Source organism: Oreochromis niloticus, linkage group LG10 (genome assembly GCF_001858045.2).
Source record: "Oreochromis niloticus isolate F11D_XX linkage group LG10, O_niloticus_UMD_NMBU, whole genome shotgun sequence".
NCBI lineage: Eukaryota > Metazoa > Chordata > Actinopteri > Cichliformes > Cichlidae > Oreochromis > Oreochromis niloticus.
In genome coordinates, this window is record NC_031975.2 from 18,947,616 (window position 1) to 18,962,752 (window position 15,137).

Consider the following 15,137-nt stretch of genomic DNA (forward strand, 5'->3'; position numbering starts at 1 on the left):
TTTTTGCTGTCACATATCTGCAGGAGGAGGACTCATATGGAGACTCTTAAGGCAGCAGCATAAATTGAAAACACACCTTTACTTAAATGGGTTGAAAAGTACAAACTATAAATATTAAAGATTATACAGGAATCCAACAATTTAGGCACAGAAGACACAATAACAGATACTGTGACAAGGACTGACAGAAACATGCCATTATATATACACAAGAGGGGGGATTAGCTGAAGTGAACACAGCTGAGGGAAATGAGACACAGGTGAACAGAATCTAGGTAATGAGAAAAGGAGGAAATAAAGTTAAATACAAAAAAAACCAAGATGAATGAACCAAAATAAAACAGGAACTAACAACTGGGGGACAGAGACGAAAACTTAAGAAGACTTAAGAAACTCAAGATATAAACAGACCACAGATTATAAAAAGTAACCACAACTTAAGACTAAAAACTCAAAAATATAAAATTCAGAGATCCATAAACTTTATAAAACTCAAAACTATGTTTTTTCCATATTTCTTTTTGCACTTCTTCATCTTCAAGATGAACTCCATTGTCACTCCCTTTGCCAGCCCTTTTCTCTGTATGACCAAATATCTCATAAGTCAGAAGACCATTCAGTGAGTTCCCAGATTGACCTTAATATGACTGAATCTTGTATCACCCAGTCACACTGACTAGCCTGCTCAGTTTTTTAGCATTCTAGCCAAATGCTACCTCATGAGACTTTCGGAAAAATGCACATACTAAATCACAGTCAGAGCTGATGGATTGGTGCATTCCTAATTATGACAGTAGCATTCCCCATACATCATGTTGATAAAGTTACTTTAAGGTTACTTGGCTCGACTATAAAGGTATGCAGACTTGAGGCGGATGTAAAGTTTGATCGCAGTTTTGATACAGCCACATCAAACCTGTGATTACAGATTCAGCTGGTGGAACTGAGAGAAGCAGTGCCAAATAGTGTCTAGATGATCTATCTGTGCTCACATGGCAGGTCCAACAGAGTTACAGTTCTTCTGAAAGACCTCTGCATGATTTACATTGCGCCACAAAGTGCTGACAAGCCTCTCTCTCCTGTTGGGCAGTCTGCAAACTGGGCTGTGTGGATGTGGATTTACACTTACACCATTAATCATGTATAGAGCAGGTTTCATATTAAGGCAAAATACCATAATCAGGTGTATATACGATACATTGATACCATAATTTGTTATAGGCAGATGTGGCTGCACATCAAAAACACTATTTCATCTATTTCCTCACATGTCATCTACCACATCTAGATATACCACAGGAGGAATCACAGATAAAATGTTTTAGCAGCTCCAGTTGCATCAAATGATCTAAGTCAGGCCAAAAATACATTGCATCTGTTTTAGTGCATCTGAAAGGTAGCATCAGTTTTGGATGTAAAATGATACTAAAAATAGGGGTGAGGTGGAGCCATATTGCACTTGATCAAATGCCCAAGTTAAATGAATACTCAAATTAAATAAAAAAAACATCACAATACAAAAATGATAACAAACACGCACAAACAGATGGATTTTGTTTGTGTCCTTCAAAGAAGAAAAATGCCATTCATGTATACACATGATTAGTTTACAGTGGCCCTGAAGGTACAAATGCACTGCATCTTAAGAAAACCAGCAAATAGAAAAATGCTCCAAAAGCACACAAAACACAAGGGAAGTTTGAGGAAACAACAGTGTGATGGACCAGCTGCAGAAGTGACAAGCTAGCAGTACACAGTTAATTGCAAACATGAATCTACAGTGTTATATGAATCGTCTCATTAAAAGAAAAACACCTTGCGTGCGTCTTTTTCACATCTTTTCTACAGTCATTGGTCCTTGACAGCACAGATGAATCCTCCACTTCTGTGTATCATGTGTATTCGTGTGGTTTGGTTTCTGTCACGTGTGCAGCTGTGCTGTCATATTATTGTCTTCCAAAAACACTCCATTGTGTTTTGTGATTTCCTGTTTCCATTGTGGTTTGTATGCTTTTACAGTGTTTTTCTGTTTTCTGGCATTTTTCTTAATTTGCAGTGTATTTGAACTCTCAGGGCCACCGTATCAGCTTACACATAACCGATATGACAGCATCTTATTCGGATCACTTTTTTTTTACGTTGTTTAATAAAAGTAAAAATTCCAGCCAATCTTCTTGTGAGATTTCAGCTTTAACAGAAACTTTACACATTTGTATAATACCTTAAAGTGTTTCATTCTGTTCATATTTTTTATTTAGAGTCAGCATTATCGCCTGCTTGAAGTTTTGTATCACACCCCCTCCCATTGTCTCTGACCTCTTTTCGATTTTCCATTCCCCTGTTTTTGATGCGTCTCCCCTCTTCTCGTCCTTTCCTCTCATATACTGTGCTCTCTCCCCTCTCTGTAAATACATGCTCTACTTCATCTGTCTTGTTTCTCTTGCACTCACGCATCAGCAAACACGTTGGTCAGAAAATCATTTTAAAGCCAACAATGGGAGGGGAAAAAAGACACTTTCATTAAACAAGAACATCTTTAAGGCTTTCTACCCATATAGACTTTTCACTTCTGGTGGTTTTCTTGTTATTTCTAGCATGAAATTCAGCACAAGATTCTAGGACAAAAAGATTTTCTGTCACAAATCAAATGCTCAAAGTGTGTCTTTAACAATAAATTTAAAAAAAAATACCCTCAACAGCTTCTCTAATTATCTTCCTGTCAGAAATATCAGCCTCTCCAACAGCCAATAAGAGTAGGACCAATGACAATCTCACCAATTCCAATCGCCTTTCCACCTCAAACTGTAACAGCATTTATCACCCGAACTCCAACTACTACCCATATACCGGCTCTCCAAAAGGTAAAGCACCATCTACTTAATAGCATGTTTTACTGCTATACACAAACTGAACCCAGAGAGCCAAGTTACAGGGTTTTTTTCACTTTGATGTTCACTTTTTCAGTCTTCCCACTTGCTCCCTGTTACCTTTCATTTCCTCCATCTCTCTATCTAGTCTCCAGGGTGAGGAGGTTTTCATCTGGAGGAGAGGAGGATGGACTGAATCATAATATAAACAGGGTAAAAATACATCTGTTGCTTCTTCCTGTTATATTTTAAGTGAGGGTTAATATTTAATGAGCCAGTTAATTAAATGCTTCTTTCTAGCCTCACTTGACATGATACAAAGTGATGCCCCTGTACTCCTCTCTTCTTCCGTCCTCACATCCATCCTTCTCTTTTATCCTGCATTATTCCATCACCATCTGTCAACTCATGCACCCATCTCACTCAATCAACTCTTATTACTCCATCTATCTGTCCTTTTGTTCCACCTTGTTTTCCCATCTCTCTTTGTTCTTCCCCTCTGCTCTTCTTTCCTTCACTCCATGCAGGGAATTGGCAGATTGATCCTGAAGGAGGAGATGAAGGCACGAGCAGGTTGTCACGACAATGACCAGTGGGGTAGCAGACACAGCTCCCGCTGTAGCAGCAAGGAGGCGCTGAGCAATCTGGGATACAGCTCCCTTAATGGCTGTAAGTGTGTGTACATTTCTTTATTTACAAGGTTAGGCTCTTAATCTTGTCTTTTATTATGATGAATTTGGTATGGGATTTTTTGCAGATATATTAGTAAAAGTCTATATTGTAATTCATAATAGAAAAAACAAAGTAAGTCTGAAGTATTTCAGAGTTAGTGCCAGGACTATAAGTTGATTAGTTGGAGTGAAGCAAAAAAAGTTCAAGTGGACGTATTCAGCTTTTTTCTTATTTTATGGTATATACTGTAAATGTAGTTTCCTTTATAGCTGGAACAGTGTTGGGTGTTGTCCTGCTTGCTGACCGAGCCTGAGCAGGTGGGGTTTTCCCGCTTCTGTGTTAACTCTTTAATTGATTCCATTCCTCATTGTGTTCAGCAGATAAGGCGAGACAAAGATGGAGAGATTCGAAGAAAGGCAAAGAAAGCGTACGTTGTGTTGTGTTGTGGTGGGGGTCCAGCAGGAATAAAAGGAAGGGTGTTAAAGCGGAACAAAGAGTGAACACTATAGAAAGTGTATAGATTTAAGGGTGAGAGAGAGAATCAGAAGCTAAAGCAATTTGGAGCTGTTGAGAGAAGATGTACGACATGAAGCCTTAGAAGTAAATCAGGGTCAGAGAGCGGTGGAAAAAGAGGGAAATGAGCTCTGTCCACAGGGAGGTCACGGAGAGAGAGAGAGGTATGAATAATGTGGGTGCTCAGTGCTGTGTAATCACTATGGGTTTATGGTGCTTGCTGTTATTATACTGATTAGAAAATCCTGACAGGCGCACTCTCATCTGTTCTTCAGAGGAGGCTAATTCCAAAATGGGATGTTCAACATTTTTTAGAAATGGAATGAACTGCTACAAACTGACTGACACGCTTGGTGACTTCATTTCACTGAATTGATTCGGACCATTTTTATCCACGCTAGCAGCGTGACCCTAAGGATGGCAGTATCTGTCCATCAGCTAGTTAGTCAGTCACTTCAGTCTAATATATCTCAACATGGTGGTATGGCCATGACAATTTCACATTTCATGTTCACCAGAGGATGACAGCTGGTAAACACATTTATATCATTCTCAGTGATGACCTTAAGTCATCAGCCCAAAGCTTAAGTTAATTACTAGAAAACAGCTGAGCGTTGCAGTTGTTTTGTTTTATTTTGATCAGCTTTCAAAGTCATTGATTGTAGATTGTTAAGTGATTGCATAATCATTCAAAAGTACTTCAGTGTGTACAGGATCAATAAGCAATATTCAGCAGTGATACAAGCTGTCTTAAGTTTAGCACTAATACTAGAGAACCAGCTGCATTTAGATTAGTACAAAACTAGCCGTAAAAGCACAAGGTTAACAACTAAGTGTTTTTGATTTATTATTTTTTATAATAAATCATTATTATTTTTGATTATTTGTTCAGTTTAAAGACTTAAAGATGTTTTTACAAGATCCTCAGCTGTAGTTTTGCTTTCTAATTAGCAATTGCTAGCAAATTGTGGCTGCTAAACTTGTTAGCATTCTCACTGCAACTACAGTCATTAGCAAGCTTTGCTAGTAAGTCATTATAATAAAATTGAAAAAAGGGAAAGAACTTTTTCCTTTATTTATTTATTTGTTTACCTACGTTTGAGAAAAATAACTGCAAAAATCTCACATTTCGATGAACTCTATTCAAAATAAGCGCAGTGGTTATGTGCCATAAGCATATAAATATCTAACGTGCTGCATGCCTATGCACATAGTGCTTCATATTTTAAATGATGTACAGGTCTTGGTAGTGATTAATCCTGCATGCAGATCTTCTTAGGGACATGTTCTCACACAGCTAATGTTTTATAGACATCTCCCAAAACAGCTGGCTTTTTTTAATATGTATATCCTCGCCACTGAAAACTAATAGTTTTACCATGTGGTAGATTTAATAACCCTACTTAATAGAGTGTGACATCTGTTCATGTTGTCCCAGCAACTGATATGCATGTTTATGCGCACACTAAACCAAAAGACCAACATGGTCCACAAAGGACAGCAGCATTGTTGCAGCTTTAGTCAGTTTAATGGATCAGGAAGAAGAACATCTGCTGATTGCCAATGCTTTTTAAAGAGGAGAATGTATATCCCAATATTAACTTCAGCTATGCCTTTGTTCTCACACACTGTGCATATAATGTATTTTTCATGGGTTTTATTTTGTCAAATGTTAAAATTCATTGCATTATATATAACATGGAGTCCTCTTCATTTGGTAGATACTTCAGTATTTCAAGATATATACAACAGAACACCTGGATTCTTACATATGTTAAGTAGGATGTCATGTGCAGAGGAGTAATAGTGCATATATTGGACAAAGGATTGAAGATGACGATGTGAGGCGGGAAGAAAAGAAAAGATTGTGCTAGGGAGATGGAGATAGATAATTTGATGTAGTGACCTCCTAAGGTTCTCCTTGTCTCCCATAACATACTAAAACTTTCTCACTAGATTCCACAGATCACTGCACGATTTGTTCCTCAGTGTTTTAACTGAATCGGAGATGGATTCAAAATCCATCTTGCTGTTTTTCTTTAGCAGTATTTTATTCTGCTCTTTACTAGCATCTCCTTTCTGGGAAACAAGTCCCTCCACTAAAGTATTCATTGAGCTAAAGTTCTTATTCTAAATAATTTAAAAAAACTGCATTTTGGGGGCTTGAGACAAAAATTTTCACAGTATGAAACTGGTGAAATTACAATATATGGCCCCTCTCCCCACTCCTTTGTTTGTCTGTCTTTCAGCTCCCAGGTCCCTCTGCAGCGCTGACAGCGGTGAGTGGTTCATCAATGTGTTTTGATCTGCTTGTTCATCCCAATGGGAGCCGCGACGCAGAGAGCCGGCTTTCCCCCTCATCTTCTTCATCCTGTTAGTTCTGCTGTGACAGCAGCAGAGCTTTAAGTAGGAGATTTTTATCAGTTCACACTGACACTCGCACAGACACCTCTATCTTTTGAGTTACGGGTAGGAAGATGAATGACAACAAGGTCTGTCTTTATTTTTTTTTCAGAAGCTGCATCATCCACAGTGATCTGTTCTATAAGCTGTTGTTACATGTGACAATATTTTTAAAGATTTGGAGGAATTCCGATGCTGTTCTTCTGCCTTTAACAGTTGTTAAAGGCATTAAAGTCCGAACTGGGCTTCCATATTTGTTTTTGAAAACTGTGCATTTGTGCCCAATAAAGTAATTTTGATGGTGCACTAAATGCATCAAACGTTAGCTATAAAGATTCAAAAGCCGCAGTTATTATAGGGAAGGACTTGTACAACAAAAATTGTGATATATGAGATGCTTATGCTAGTAGGTTTCATGCTGGCAACAGAGCAGTACATATCTGAGATGAACACCGACTATATCTCATTTCTTGTTGAGAAAGAGCGTAGTAGATGACAAACTCATTATAGTTCAGCATTTTACACACTGTACATTGCCAATACACCGCAGCCTGTATTCTGCTGCATCATGGTGTTTCTTCAGGGCTCTTTGACATTACAGGGTAATTTAATTCCTTTCAACACCAGAGTAAAAGAGAGAGGGAGGGAGGAAGAATGAACAGAGGAGTGAGAGGGAGGAGTGGAAAAAGGAGGGAAAAGCAAGTGACAGGGGAAGAACAGGAACAGGAAACAGTGATAGTGAAGTAAAGGCAAGTGAAAGTTGATAAGCCAAATGAACTGAGAGGAACAGTGGGATTGCACTGCCCTCTGCTGCTTCCACTGCAGGAGTGCACACAACAAGTGCAAGGATGCCCGGAGATGCTTGGTTGCCACCAGTGGTTATCACTGATTACAAGACAGGTGCTATGTTGGTATAAAGGAAGTAATGCAGCTCTTTTCTGCAACTTAAAACCCATCTCAGATCACAGCTTGGGTCTTTGAGACATTGTGTTGTAGCCTTGAGATTTCAAATATATGAAAAAAGAGCACTTCTGCTTTGAATTCTTATATGAAACGATAGAAAGTTGATCGGAGGCCTTTTTCCAAACTCCCAGCAACATGTCAGTAACTCGCTGTTGGAGCTACTGAGATGAGAGGTTTCAAGATCAGAGTTGGGTGAAAGATATTAGATGAGCGTAAGACAGAAAAACCATTAGATCATCACTTTTCAGACATGAAAACATTTCTTATGCAACACTTCAGTAGAAAAAAAGTGGAAAGAAAACCTGATGAAACAGCAAAATATAGAAGCTTCTGCTCATCGACAGAAAAAAAGCAAAATGTCTTTTCCCCCGTTTACCCACAGCTCAAAACCCGTAGCTTTCTTAAAATCAGATACAGACAAAATCAAATTAAAAATTTTGAAGCTGTAAAGTAACCTCTTTTTTTCCAAATAAATAATTAAATAAATAAACCAAAAGCACCACAGACAATAGAGGCAGTGTACTCTTGATTCTAATTTAAGTGTGTTGGTATCAGTTTTCATACTTCATGTGTTTGTTTATGTGTTTTTGTTTGTTCTGCCAGACTCCTACATTGCCAAATCAGCCTCGTTGCCAGGCTACGGCAGAAATGCACTGAACAGGGTAAGGAATCAATGGGTTTTGGCTGTGTGTGTGTGTGTGTGTATTCTGGTTCTTCCTATCTTGGTGGGGACCAAAATCTGAAATTTACTATACTGGTGGGGACCAACAGCCTTCGTGGGGACCAAAATCCAGGTCCCCACGGGGTTGAAGGCATTTTTCACACTCAAAATGTGGTTTTAGTGTCAGGGTTACAATTGGGTTATGGTTAGGTTTAGGGTAAGGGTTAGGGTTAGGCAATCATTTTTGATGGTTAGGGTAAGCGGCTAGGGAAAGCATTACGTTAATGAGATGTCCCCACGAGGATAGCAACACCAGACGTGTGTGTGTGTGTGTGTGTGTGTGTGTGTGTGTGTGTGTGTGTGTGTGTGTGATGACTCGCCTTGTGTTTGGAGACAAAAACCAAGTTCCCATAATTGATGATTGCAGTCCACAGATAATGAATGTAGGCTTCCTCTCAAGAGTCAGAGAGAGAATAAGATACACATGGCCATTTGCTAAACTGTAATACATTGCAGAGTCCTTCATTTGCTACTGACCTGAAACCCATTTGTATCAGTTGCTTCTTAAGGCCAAGTGAGACAAGTGGCATGATGCTGTCGTTACATTAGTGTGATAAGTTGTTAGACTAAAAAACCACTACACTTTGTAAAATATTAAATGTGTATTTTTATTCCATGTTTTCCTAAAATGCACTTTCCTGTTGCGGCAGCCTGGGAGTGTTGGTGGAGATTATTACCAGTATGACAGCAGTAATGCAGTTAATTGGCAGATAAGAGGTAAGCCTATTGCTCAGCTCAATCTGCTTACGCCACTTTTTAGAGTTTTTCTCTTGATCTATTGCCCACCTTAACACATGTTAATCAGAACTGTTGGAACAGCAATTGTCAGTGACTCCTTTTTTTCTCCTTCTTTTCAGAATACAAGGTAAGATCCAGTTGATAAAGTAAGAAATCTGTTGCTGAGCAAAGAGTGACAGGTTTGTATCAGTGGATAAGAATGATGATGTTGCTTCTTTAATCTGAATAATGAATTAATCTCACTCAGTAGCACCCACTTCAGCCAGAGAAATTGTAACGGTGACAGACTCATTTTACTGACAGCAAAGTCAAACCCACAAATAGACGTTAACAAAAGCTAACAGTACCAGCCTTGTCTTTTTATGGCAAGATAAGTATATTTATACTCATGAATATGAGTAAACACAGGCTGGACAGTACTATGACAGTACTCTCTAAGATCAAGCTGCCTAATTGGAAAGTTAATAATAAATAATAGTCATGTATTATGTATATACTAGTGCATGGCCATTCTCCAGTATTGTCTGGTCTGCAGTTTTTCTCCTTCTTAGGCAGTTGCTAGGCAACATGGTATCCCAACATAGCATGCATAATTTAAGTTTTGTGGTTAAAAAATTGCATGATATTGTCGTGAAATTTTAATCATATGGCGCTTTTAAGGTGTTATAGGCACATAAACTACAAAGGCATCAGTTGACTTGGTAGGTGGTTGCTTGGCAACATGATGATATCACAACACCTGCTATAGATGAGAACCTTCAGGGAAGATTTTGGTTGCTCAAATCTTGATCGCATAGCTATTTTGTATATAATCACAATAAATATATATTTCTTCTTCGTTTTAGTTTAGTTGGTGTCACATGCTGTATCCTGAAAAAGCTGTTTATTTTGTACTTTTTGGCACTGAATTAAAAATTACATGTAAAGTAAAACCGTTCAAGCTTTTTTTGTTTGTATTTAAATGATTATAATTTATAGCTCAGGAAGATCAGAATTGTGCTGACAACAGACATCAGCAGACTTGATTCTGCTGCGTGATTATTGTAAATAATAATCAATAAATAATAAGAAAATCAACCGAGAACTTCATTAACACCAGAAGAAAACAGCATTTCTTAACATTTTCATTGGTGAAATCACAAATTTGAAAACATAAACTTAATGTTCTTTTTTTTCTTCATATGCAGTTTTAGGGGTTGTTGGCATTGTAACTGCATTTGACCACTAGAGGGTAAAACAAATGCAAAATGATTCAGATGTTAAAATATATACTGAATTTCCAAAATTTTTACTGGTGTTTTTGTTTTCATGCTCATTCAAATAATCATTTTCAGTAAAGAATTTAGAATGAAGTCAGCATTTAAAGTCCTTTTAAGTCCTTTTAGCGTTTCAGACTTATTTCAGCTAAATCACCCATGGTGCATTTTGATGAGGAACCTTACAGGAATATTAATAATAAAACAACCCCTTTGACAGGTATTAATAATATGTTTTCTTTCTTCATAAGATCTACCCATATGAAGCCCTTGTGGTGTCAGTCAGAGGGCAGCAGCGCCTCCCCAGTGATGTGGACCGAGCCAGACTAGAGGTGACCTGTTATAGGACCCAACTCTTTCACAAAGTCTACATCAATCGTTGCTTTTGATCTTTCAGACTGTGATGAAAGCTCTCAACACTAAAGAACAAAAAAACCCTGCAGTGTCCCTCATGTTGGACACAACGAGCACTGCAGATGTTTTACGAGTCATAGAGCAGCAAAGAAAGCAGAATACAGACCCTTCCTCTAAGCACTAAGTGGCAGATGTTGTTGCCCGTAGCCTCAAACAACCTGCAATGTAAAGCTGAATGGACAGACTGATCATTAGCAGAGAAAATCATTTAAAGCACAGTGTTCCCTGTGTAGCTGCTGTAATGCTGCACTGTGCAAAAGTCCTGAGTCACCATTCATTTCTTTATATTTTGCTAACAAAATGGGAAATAGGTGCAGTGATTTACTGAAACGTGCAAACGTAAAAGGAAATAGAGTGCACAAAGCAAAAACAGAGTTTTTAACAGTTTCAAAGAGCTTGAACTTTCTAGGCCTCTTGAAGGACATTCAAAGATTTTGACTGCCTTTTGTTCAGTTGTTTGTCAAGATGATCCCGCACTGCTTCAAAAATGTTGACGTCCAGGCTCAGGTACAAGGAGTGGAGTGAGAAAAAAATTCCAATGTCATAAGAAGAAATTTGAAAGTGCGTCTGAAAGCCCGAATAGTTATTGCTCAAACCACTTTAAAATTACGAGAAAGTCTGGCTACTTGAAAGCAAACTTTATAGAAATGAGGGTGACTCAATACTTTTGTATAGTACTGTATGTCTTTTCATTTGGTACTGTAGCAGCAAAGGTCATTACTTATGAATTTTAGAAACTCTGTGCAACTGGTCGTGTCACATTATTAATGTTTTTTCTCTATGGTTTATTAAATGTAAAAATGAGATTGTGTTTTAATCTGCTTTGTTTCTTCCTGCTAACAGCGTCATCTCTCCCCAGAGGAGTTTTATAGAGTCTTCGGCATGTCCATGTCTGCCTTTGACCGTCTTGCTCAGTGGAAACAAAATGAACTGAAGAAACAGGTCAGACTCTTCTGAGAAAAGTCAACAGATTCTTTCACTGAACCCAGCTTGAGTTCGTGGCTCAGTGGAAGAAGAACTGAACAAAATAAGAATGCAGAAGAGAGATGTTCTTGGCTTGTTGTAGCTGCTGTGTGTTCGGACTTCTTAAGCAATGTTTGTGAAGTTTGCCAAGTGGGCAAAATTGAGGAAAAATCCCCACCAAGAAGGGAAGACTGAGTGGTAGAAGACTAAAAGAGGAGCAGAGAGCTTCACTGGAGCTACAACGGGTTGCTTGTGCCTCTCCTACCAGCAGATGGCAGTGTGTTTACACGAGCGTTAGAGTTTTTGTCTGAACTACTGATGTGCTTTTTAAGAAACTCCAGGTCTGCCAAAAAACGTGCATTCTTATGAAGTATGTCAGCTGTTTGGAAGATGGTATAAAGAATCTAGTTTTAGGGGGTGAGAGTTGCTGCAGAGTCTGATAAACTGGCAAGACAAGTAAATGAGCACTGTGTGATTCTCAGCATTGGGGTTACTGAACATGGTGTATAAATAATGTGTTTTTATAATGTGCACATCTTGAAAACCAAAGGTTTTCGTCTACATTTTTCAAACAACATGTTTGATTTTTGATGTCAGTATTTCTGAAGCCATATTACAAACTTCTTTTCTACACGTGCAAGCAGACTGGACAGTCCATCGACGTTTACTTTGAAATGACATTTGACATAAATGAGCTGCGTCATGGCTCAGAGCTGGAAGGTGTTAGTTTAGAAGTGGGGGTTTAGTACTATACACTTTAAAATAAGATGTTTGCGTTTCACTTATATATGGAAATCCAAGTTTTTTGTTCGTATTTGCACTTATTCTCAAGAAACAAGCCCGAATTTCAGATGCTGGACTACAGTTGAAACACTGTTTTTCTGACGTGTAGTGTACGTGTGAGGGTGTGAGTGTATGACTGATGATAGTAAACAGTTAATCAAGGAATTTTTTTTTATTAATATGTAAAAGCCATCTGAATAAAGTGAAGAACTCTGAATACAAGGAATGCCAAGAAAGGAAATATTGAAGGAAGAAATGTACAAAAAATATGAAGTAAAGGTTTGTGTTTGTGATTAACAGATGCAATATGTAGTGTCTGAGCTTAAAGGGGTCTAATTAAACAAAAGGCACTGGATAGTTGTTGCAAAGAATGACTCAAGTTTGTTTTAACTGGCTGTAAAAGGTGAAATAATGCCATTGAACCAAGTGGAGGGTTTTTGTGTTTACAGGCTGCAACAATTAATCACATATACAACGTTTGCCTTTTTGTTTATTGGAGTTTCATTTACAGCCTAATGTCTTTCACTGCTACTCTTAAATAAATGATGCACTGATTTATTTAGTGTGCAATATTTTTTTTCCAACCCTCGAATGCAACTCAATAGAAGTTATGATGTTATCTGTTCTATGGTTTGTATTTTAGACTTCACTGACACAATCATTAATCAGGGCTCATCTTTAAAGTGCTTCACCTGCAGCTCTCTTATCTCTCAGAGTGTTCAGTTTTACTGCAGATCTGGGGGTACAGAAAGCTGCTTCCTTATCTGGAAAATATAGGAATTTTGATAAACGCTTTAGGAAAGTGGAGGAGTATCAGTGAATATATCTCTTGGTAGGTTTGTATTTTTGTGCACATAATAATAATAACTTATATGAGTTTATTGTATAAACATTTTTTTTAAATTAAAGTAATGTGCATTTAGAAATATAATACATAATCTGAGAGGTTTAAATACAATTATTAATTTAACTTAGTGACATTATTGCAGCGACACCACCAAATTAGCACCCAACAGCACCCAACCTTTGCAGTCTTTTTATTCATAAACTTGTATTTGGTATCATGAACATAGATGTTTATTTTTTTTCTAGTTGTACTTTGGTTTTACCAACTGACATGGAAGGTTTACCAGCTGAATTTACCTATTAGTATCCATATTTAAGAGAACTCAGCCAGCCATGAAGACCTCATTGGGTTCCTCTGTATGATGAAACATCATTTTCACTGTTATTATTATTTTATTTCATATTAATAGTCTCGTATTCATGGTAGAGCCATCCTGACATGACAAATTGCTGAACAAAATTCTAGTAATGATCTCAACAGCTTCAAAACTATCCGGATTTGTATTTTTTTTCTTCAAAAAGACAGTTTTCACCATTCTAAGGAACATCAACATTAATATTTGCCTTAATATTTGAACTCCTTCAGCCAAACTCTTCTTTAATAAGTCATCTTCAAGAAATAGTTTCCAGGCTTCTTGAAGACCTCCACTGTGTTTACAGGCGGCTTTAGAAACTCACTGTTTACCTCTCTCCTGATCGCCATTGTCCATATATGATTTAAACCAAAATGTAATTTTCAGTCCAGTTCTTGTATAATCTAGCATACCTCAGTATTTCTCCCACTGCTTTTCCTTTCTGATTATGCTTCAGTGAACTGTAGATGATCAGCTGAAGAGCCAGATGCATCTCTCAGGTCCCGTGTCAGTGTTTACTAGATATTTGCTGTTTGCAATGATGTGACTTTCAGATATTGTTTATCTGCTGTAGGTAAATTTTATTTATTTATTTTTAGCCCTTCTACTTCTTCTTTGTCCCCCACTTTTCCAATTTCCTTTAGATTTTTAGGGACAAACTGCACACCATAGTGAGACATCCCAAGTTTAAGGATGAAAAAATACAATTTATACCTGTCAAACCTTGATGTCAGTGCCATTTTGTATTATAGATTGACTAAAGAAACAGAACAAATTATGTGTTTTGCAGTGAATTGACCAAAGATACAATTTAAAATAGATTCTTTGCTAACTTATATTTAGAAGCAAAACTGTTTCATTCCTTTAGTTAGGTTATTTTTTTTATGCTTGAGTGGTTCAGACTTCGGGTCCTAACAAACATCCAAACAAATAAATTCCTCTGAAATGGTGAAGTCCAAGGAGCCAAAAGCAGCCGATGAATGACTTACAAAGAAAATGGAAAAAAAGAGAAAGACTTTCAGAAGCCTGGAGAACTATTGCTCAAGACCACTTCAAAACACAACAACAACAACAACAAAATCCAAGAAAGTCTGGCTCCTGGAAATCAGGCATTGCTTAAAACTTTTCCAGAGCACTGTAGACTCAAACATGTGCATGACCCTTGAGTACCGTAAGGACCTTCTTAACGTTAAAAATAATTCTACCTTTAATAATTATGGTTTATGATCTCTTAAAATAAGAAAGTGCATATTTGTGGCCCCAAGAGCATGCATCCCGGCCTCCAACCAGATATATTTGCTAATAAAACCTGTTGTCTGGTTAATACTGTAGGAATTACATGATCGTGTGAGTATTATGCCTTCCGTACCAAACTACTACCCCGGTATTGCCATGTTACTACCAAGCTGTAATGCTATGATGAATATTGTCACGGTGGACGTGTAACAGAACTCCACCAGCACTAGACCCAGCAGGACCCTTGATGATGAACAAGCAGCCCTAGTCAAAAAGTGTAGCGGCCACTCTGACTCACTTGGCCGCACAGAGGCCGACAGACCTCCGCTGTGTATGCGGGTACAACTCCTCTCATATGAGCAGAACTTTGAACCGAAGCAACTGAGGGATTATTACTGGAAACAATCGG

General features: G+C 37.9%; 1 protein-coding gene across 3 annotated transcripts in view; it reads left to right on the plus strand.

Moving 5' to 3' along the window:
• The window catches only part of LOC100711473 (actin-binding LIM protein 3), a 57,454-nt gene extending 44,868 nt beyond the window's left edge, over positions 1-12,586 (plus strand). For 2 of the 3 annotated variants that reach the window (XM_019364118.2, XM_019364117.2), the window contains 9 exons: positions 2,724-2,861; positions 2,965-3,080; positions 3,395-3,536; positions 6,302-6,331; positions 8,022-8,080; positions 8,790-8,856; positions 8,997-9,004; positions 10,385-10,465; positions 11,391-12,586. In XM_019364118.2, the coding sequence (XP_019219663.1) occupies positions 2,724-2,861; positions 2,965-3,080; positions 3,395-3,536; positions 6,302-6,331; positions 8,022-8,080; positions 8,790-8,856; positions 8,997-9,004; positions 10,385-10,465; positions 11,391-11,504 (755 nt within the window). In that variant the 3' untranslated portion in view covers positions 11,505-12,586. The remainder of the gene's footprint in view (positions 1-2,723; positions 2,862-2,964; positions 3,081-3,394; positions 3,537-6,301; positions 6,332-8,021; positions 8,081-8,789; positions 8,857-8,996; positions 9,005-10,384; positions 10,466-11,390) is intronic. The other variant, XM_019364119.2, reaches the window with a different exon arrangement.
• The last annotated feature ends 2,551 nt before the right edge of the window (positions 12,587-15,137 follow it).